The sequence below is a fragment of the Limulus polyphemus genome, unplaced genomic scaffold (assembly GCF_000517525.1).
Source record: "Limulus polyphemus unplaced genomic scaffold, Limulus_polyphemus-2.1.2 Scaffold1987, whole genome shotgun sequence".
Taxonomy (NCBI): Eukaryota; Metazoa; Arthropoda; class Merostomata; order Xiphosura; family Limulidae; genus Limulus; species Limulus polyphemus.
In genome coordinates, this window is record NW_013667597.1 from 208,279 (window position 1) to 216,778 (window position 8,500).

At 29.8% G+C, this 8,500-nt stretch overlaps 1 protein-coding gene across 3 annotated transcripts in view; it reads right to left on the reverse strand.

Moving 5' to 3' along the window:
• LOC106465575 (ankyrin repeat domain-containing protein 50-like) overlaps positions 1 to 8,500 on the reverse strand; it is a 46,797-nt gene that overhangs the window by 34,301 nt on the left and 3,996 nt on the right. For all 3 annotated transcript variants that reach the window (XM_022393499.1, XM_013925802.2, XM_022393497.1), the window contains exons 2-3: positions 5,631 to 5,716; positions 4,919 to 5,133 (exon numbers count right to left, since the gene is read on the reverse strand). In XM_022393499.1, the coding sequence (XP_022249207.1) occupies positions 4,919 to 5,133; positions 5,631 to 5,716 (301 nt within the window). The remainder of the gene's footprint in view (positions 1 to 4,918; positions 5,134 to 5,630; positions 5,717 to 8,500) is intronic.

The window sequence follows — 8,500 nt, forward strand, 5'->3', positions numbered from 1 at the left end:
AATAATAGTTATATATATATATATATATATATATATAAACACTTAGTACATTACATGTCAGACTTTTTTTTAAATAGCACAATCATGGGAATTTGCAGAAATGTTTCTGGGGGTGGGTCAAAGTCAAAATCAAGGAAACATGGACCCACCTTCAAAGTTTTGCCATTACAGTCAAGAGAATAGGCAAGCTCCCACAGTCAGATCTGATAGGTTTAATATTTGTCAGCAAGACTGCATCAGTCTCTTTGATAACCTATTGACAGTATTACTGGTAGGTGGCGACAGGATGACCCCAATCACACTGTGTCAGGGTTAAGGGTATATTGGAAAGACCACATCAGTCTCTTTGATGACCTGAGTAAGAATTGCGATTTCCAATATTCAAGAAGCCACCATGGTAGCAATGTGTTTCAATATTTAGCTACAGGGCAGGTATCTAGAGATGTTAGAATTTTATTATAATTGAAAATTAAATGTACAAAGTAATGTGGAATTGTGAAGTGAATAAAAAACTTGTAAATTCATATACATATGCTGAATGAATAATGAAAGAATTATGTTTCTCACTTTCTGGGGGGATGCGGCAAATGTCCCCCTGCAGACACCCATAAGCACAATGTTAAATATATATTTTTATTCTGCTTTGCATAGAAGCTGAAAAACATCAACTGCATATACTTTACAAAAGTTATTTGCTCCATCTTGAAGTTTGCACTGCCTATAAACAATACAAGTGCTATGCAGCTAGATAAGATTTAAAAGACATAACTGTTTAAGATTGATCATGGCATGTATTATACACACATGCAAAATTCTTTACTAAGACCTTGTAGTTAAAAGACCATGTATTCCATCACTGAACCACTGCCCTTTTCAACAACTCTGAGGATTGTTAAGAAGGCACTTCTGGAGACAGTCATTGGTAAACAGGTTCAATCCAGTCAGAACTGAAATAGACACCACCAGATTTCAGATGCCCTCAATATCCACAAATATCCACTGGGTTCAGTGGAAATTAACCTAGATAGAAATTTAAAGATTGAGCAGAGGATGAAACAGAAGAAGCCTGTCAGCACTTATTTAACTCCTCGCATACAAGCATCCTTTTCTGTGCATGTCATGAGGTTTTACTGAATTACATTGCAAATTTAATTAAACTACTTTATTATAATGGTATTCCAATAAATATAGCATAAAAATACAGCTAATAATCCAAATTTTAATACAAGTAATTATGTTCTTACTTTTATAAGACAATATTTAAAAAAAATCTCACTTTCCACTGGTATGAGAATTGTGACATTTGCTCTATAGATCTTCTCTCTTCTCTAATTTCTTTACCACGTCTCTGGGAAGTGCAGAATTGAACATAAATTACTTATTATAATGTTGTTACTGCTCAGGCAAAGCATAATCTTTATAGCCTTCAATTTTGTTTGGTTAAAGAGCCGTAAACTAGAAAATCAGACCCCTCCTCCCATGCCCACATGTCAGATCCTCTCTTTCACAAATTGCCAATAGTTCTCTCTGACATTTAATACTATATTATTTACAACCAATAGAAAGCCAAAGTTTTAATCTATCAAATGACATATTATATTACATTGGTTTCTGTACAGAGAATTGACCATTTCTCTTCCAGATCAAACATATCGACAAGCTTAGCTGAATTTTTAATAGTTCTTATCACAAGCTAGAAAGTCAGAAATATTATAATAGTAATAAAACATTGCTTGCATTTTACATGTCATTATTCTGTTTTCCTTGGTGTATTATTTAATTAAATGAAAATTATTTAGAGCAGTAGTACCATTAGTATAAGAAAGTAGGGTTAAGTTTCATCGACAATTGACATGAAAAAAAAAAGACCCAGGAAAGTACTATATTTTTTGTGTATATTCTTTATTTATTATTATAAAAAAGTAACTAAAATGTAAAAATTTTAAACTTTGGCTATATAAGGTTATATCAGGTAAAATAAATAAAAAACTAAATTAAATTTTCACAAGGTATGCTCATAAGCAACTCATGAGTAGCCCGTGCATTAAGTAATTCGATAGGGTAATATAAGCTACACACTAGCCAAATGATTTATGACATGTATGGTGGGATTATTAGTTACACACAGTTCAAAGGGCAATAAAACAATAAAATTTATGTAGAAACAAGTGTATACTGTTACAAGTTTTAACATATTTATGGTAAACAAATGTAATTTCATGTTACAATTTCAAGATATAAAAAAAAGGGTAATTATGATTTATTTCATATTTTTTATGGTGGTTATGAGGTCAGTGAAGTAGAGAAAATGACAGATAAAATATGATATTTTACTGAAAAAAAAATGTTTGAAATTTATTTGGTAAGTTTTAGAGATTACACAAATGAAATTTGACAATTTTCAGATGAAGAAAAGTATTTTCAATCTTAATATGAAAATCACTTTGCGCAAAGAGCAGTCAACACTTTGACTCCATATATTCATAGAGAAATTTTTAGTGAAAATATTTCATTAGAAATTCTGATTTTATTCTGCAAACAACTCTTAATGCTTTCTCAAAGCTTGCAAAATTTCATCAAGGTACACAAAACACATTAGAATTTATAGTATGGAAACTATAAAGATCAATTTGGATCACAAACTTGGCTAATTTGACCGAGCCAGTAGCAAAAATGTTAACTAACAACTGGACAGTCTCTTTTCATCATAGCCACTAATGTTTTTTGCACTACAGAAAAAGAAAGAACTAGTTGGGCATTGATTGTCTTGTGGATCAACATCATTTTGCATAATGCTGGTGAAACATTCAAGCTTACAACAGCAGTGCAAGGCTGAAAATGAAAGCCATAAAGTAAGCTCTCCTATGTATTGCTGAAGGCAATGAACTGCAAATACACATTACCACCAACACAATATTTGCATCTGACTTACATGAGGTACTGGGTAAAATTCAGAGTAGTTGATTTCCAGATGGATGGTAGAAAGCAAAGTAATTGCATAATAAGACTATTACCTGGAGGTATGAGCAAAGTCATACAGGAGTAAAGCTAAATGAGGAAACTGATGAGCTGGCAAGAGAAGCCCCTATATCAAATCAAGCACACTCTACTGGTAGGATACTGATATTCTATGTCTAAATAATAAGATGAAAATGCCAATCATGGAGGGTTTTTCTTTGACATTTAAAGGAAATGAGACTGCTGAAAACAAAGTACTATATTATGTAGTTAGGAAAAGTAAAATACGAGGAATTAATGGGAGAGTATACAGCTAGAAGGTCACTGGTTACATTATTAAAATAATTCTCTTCTGCCTCCTGTAAAGCAGCTGGTTTAAGGGATCAAGTTTGTTGGCCACACCCCAGGGATAATCAGATAGTACTCAAGTCAACCCAATCTTAGTTTTAAGCTATTCAACTCCCCAATTCATAAAACAACAAAATAAATGATATTATATACATTCTACTTAACCCTATCAAAACAATATATGAAGAGTGCTAGTAGGTTATTTAAGTCTCATGAAATTTATTTCCAAAAACTAAACTAGTAGAAGAAATTGTTTGAAAATTGACAAGAATTTTCTTAAAAGTATGTTGTTTCAGAAAAAATAAAATATTCAATGTTTATTTTTTCTGCTATTTCTACTAAACTTTTTTATTTAATGTAGTTATATGTGCCCAGTCTCTGAATAGTTGAGCTGTAAGGTGATTTTCATGCTAAGTTTCAAAATTCTATTTTTTTTTTTAGTTTTAACATTTCACTTGCATAATCTCTAGAACCTCCTAAATGAATATCAACAGTTTTTTTAAGGTAAGTGTTTATATTTTATTTGCCATTTTCTCTACAACATCCCCAACTCTGACTATTGTCATCAACATACAGTGCAATAAAATATTTAAAATTAAGAAAATAAAATACATACACACCTTTTATCTCGATGTTGAATAATCTTACAACATTTTCTTTGGGTCATGTGCATAATTTCACTTATAGTTTATTTTTAATGTTTTATTTTCCTTTCATGTTCTTTATCTTTAATTATTTATGTTGAAACATATCAACAGGCGATATAAAGTTAACATTGGCAGAGATGGTTTAGTTGCTCTTGCTAACTTTATGAAAGCTGGTTGAGCAGGGAAAAGTATAGAATAAATTTTAAAAATCATTAATCCTTTCAAATATGAATTTTAAAACACAAATAATACATAATTAATTAAAATATAAAAGTAAATCCAAAATGCAATTTAGCTGTCTGTCAAACTAATATGTATAAGGTGAGAAAAAACAGTCAATCACTAGGAACAATGTACTCAGGAATTATACACCTACTTAGTTAATGCTTACATCACAGTAGGTAGAAGATAATTTTCAGGACAGATTCTGCAAAATCTGCTCTTTCTATTGGTTATAAGCATACTATTCAAGTTAAAATGTTTGTTAGTAACACATCTTCTACTTTGTTAGTGAGTGTGGCTTATCCTGAACTGAGGAATTTTTACAACAGTTTCATCTGGGACAAGTTCTTGGAATCTACTCAAATTAATGGTAAACAACCCAAATAATGTGTACTTTGAATATCTAGAGTAAATGTCTACATTACACACAGTTTTTTCTATATCAAGTCTTAAAGTTGATTTTGTAACCATGAGGGCATCACAAGACAACAAAAACTGCAGTTTTAATTATTGTTTTAGGGGGTTTCTTTTGAAATGAATGAATAAAAACTTAGATAATACAAAACTTTGAATTACAATGTCATTGCTAGTAAACATTTCATTAAAATACATTGATAGTAAAGTGGTTTAATTAAATTTTGAATGTAATGCAAAAGCATGTGCAGGAAGGGTTTTAAAAATGGCATCATCCTGATAGGGTTAAGGCTCATTTATTATCATTATGAATATCCACTACTACATACCTCAGTACATGAAAAAGACAATGGATCTTCATCCCAAGCAAAGAACTCAGTATCTAAAAATTCATCTTCATTCTGCTCATCCATATTTACCTCTTCTTCTTCTGGGAGATATTCTTCAGCATTAATTAATGTCTGGATGACTTCAATATTTCCAAGTTGTACTGCCCTTCCCAGAATTGTTCTTCCAGAATGTACTAAGTTATTTACATTAGCACCTGTAAATATACTTTGTTATTTATTGTTAGCTCATTTTCATCACTACATAACAGAAAACCATTACAGTAATGAATTAGAATTTTTCAAACCATTAAATAACCAAGTATACATGTAAATTAATACTGAAATGAGATTTTTAAACTTATACACAGTCTACAACATTAACATGCTCTCAGCATTCATTAGCTATTTTCCCTTCATTCTCAAAACATTTGCAAGTAATGATAATTAATTAATTCCAATTTGCACTCTTCTCTATACACATGCACAAATACATCTACAGAGATAAATAAATACAAAAATCATGCTTTTCTGTTTTAAAACACTGCAAATGTAAAATTGATCAGGTTATAAAAGAAGAGTTTGAAATTATCTCAAGGTATTCTAATTCTAACAAACTTTTGTAAATTTTTATGAACATACAGAATAATGATATTAAACTTAACAATTACAAGTAGTAAAATGACTAAGGTATATGGAGCATCAAAATATGTACCTTGTCTTAACAACTGTTTCAATCCCTCCAGATCTTGTCTGTTTACTGCCTCATAAAGATCTTCTTCTAAAATATTCATACTTCCACTACAAATAGAAACCAATATTTAATTAAAAAGGAAAGAAGATTTTATATTCTAATGACATTTTTAACAATTTACATTTAGTTGTAATTTTGTCCTAAGAACTTTTACATTACACTGAATATTCAAAATGTTGCAATTTCACTGAGAAACCCAATCACTGTTTAAACTTAAATAATCATATAGCATAGAAAAGCAACATATCCCTATTATAATCTTAAATTTCGCCCTTACCATAAAACAATTTTTGGACAAACACAACTGCAAAAATCGCACTGCTTGAAGTAAATATATATATATATCTGTTGTACAAAGCATCTATATAAATATAATAGTACTGTCTGTTGTATGTTAATGTAACTACTTTGCAGGGTGTGGATGGATCTTCACCAAAATTGGTATGGAGTTTCATTAGGTCCATGCAGGGGTACATACAGATTTTCAGTTTTTCATTTTGCAGTTTTTATGGACATTTTTGTATTTTTTTTTTTACCACAACCTCACCTCTTGTGGATAGAACTTCACCAAATTTGGTGTGGAGATTCATTTTCAAATTTTCAGTTTTTGTATTTTGCAGTTTTTATGGGTGTTTTTGAATTTTTTACAATTACATATAAGGAAGTAACTTTTTATGTCCTAAGATAACCTTTATTAATCTTGAATGTAAATAACTTCTATCCAGGGGATGAACTACAGCTAGTTTATTAATAATAGTGTACAATACTACAGAACATTTAAACCCAATTTATCAGATGTATCAACATGCACATATGGAACATCACTGATTTTCCAATTAAGAACAGTTAGGCCAATAACTTCTATTATAATCGAAAAAATTTTGTTATTTTCACATAAGACATTGGTTAAAACATGTTTTATATATATGTAACTTACTTCTGAAATTAAAAAACATTATACATTCACAATGATATTACATTGTTCTTGTTTATTGACTTGTCAATGGTTTGTTGTTTTTTCTGTTCAACCATAAGACTGATCATGATTTTGTATAATCAATTAAGTGTCACATTATCTCAGAAATGGTATTTGAATGAAAAAGTTCATGTTTACTTTGCAAGTGTCTGATAAAATGAAGAACCAAATTTGCTAATATTAATTTATATTGACCAATCAGCAATAATGATTCAAAGCATTTCCCATGTATGTGTATGTATGTGAAAATTAAAACAACAAAGGCTAAACAAGCCTTCAATTACTCCTGCAAAAAAATTTATTTAAGACTGATAACACTTTGAATTTTATAAAGTAAACAATGGATTCATGTCACAGCTAATTTTAGACATGAAGAGAAACGTGCCAAAAGGAACCAAAAAAGAGAATATATTTATAATATTTTGGAACACGTGACATTTGTTTGCTGCCTAGTTTAGTTATTTTTAATATGTCAAAAAATTTTGATAAAGAATACTATCAACTGAAATATATAAAAAATATTATAAAAAAATGAAAGGTATCAAATTTGGCTTAAAAGTTTAGGTTTTGCAACATGTAGTTTCCTCCACTGCCATAAAATTTCATTGGTAAAATAAATACAATAAACAATTCAATTCATTCTTCTTCTTTTTTTTTTAATAAGTCTAAAATAATGAAATTTAGTGTTTAAAACAATACAACAAACACCTAATTTCTTAATAAACATTTTTATTATATTTGAAAAACTTAATAGGCTAAAATGATTGTTTTAGTTTACTGGTAAAACAGCTAAACTCAACTGAAAACCAATCAATTCCCAGCACAACTATGGAGAAATCCAAATAGAACATGGAAAAGAAACGTATCTACACTCAGTTTAAAGACTTCTGTAGAAAGCAGAAGTCTCACTGACAAATGAAAAGAAAGGCATAACATCTATCAAAAAAGTACTAATCACTGACAATGAAAGTTGAAATAGCAAAGACCAGAACATAAACTGCCACTGCAAAAATAAGTTAACGTAGTAAAGTGCCAAGAAGAAAGCTAAGAAATATGTTTTGTCATAAAGGATATAGACTAGGATTCTATCTACCCATAGTTTAATATACTCTAACCACAGTAGCTTATCCAGAAGTGACTTTCAAGATAAGTGAAAGACACCTATCAAAAATAAACAGATATCAATAAAAAAAAACCAAGAGAACAGTTAATACACTTAGTCAGGGATTATGAATCCTGGACAAGTTACTGTGACACCCAAAAAAAGTGAATTTTTCTGTTTAAAAAGGTGTGCTTTATAATTCATATATAAAGTAATATTTGTAATGTAATTAAACATCACATAAAATTGGTATAACATTTGAATTTCCAATAACTGAAATTTAAACTAACATAATCCTGCAGATGTAGATTTCCAACATTTAACCACCAATCAATAAACCTGCATAACAGTAAATATGCTTTTGATTGCTAAAACACAGCTGAGGTGATTGAAAATGAACATTTTCATGTACTTTACATAATTCTACAGAAAAGATTGCATGATGCATGTCATGATATAAAAGACTGAAAATCAAGATCAAGCAAGCTTTTGCCCTTTTAATATTTTGGTTTAAATATTAGTGATTAATTTATATATTTTATTATTTTTAAGTTTTGATATAATAAGAGTTGAAAGCAGATGACTGTAGATGGTTTTGTTAATAACTAATTGGTGTCGAGAATATAGAAAGTGGCCAGACAACTATGTAATAAAGATATAAGTAGCATGAGCCGAGCGGGAAGCAGCAGACAGACAGTATAGACAAATAGTTGGTGTGAAGTTAAGTAACGTAAAAGTGATAGGCTTAATGAC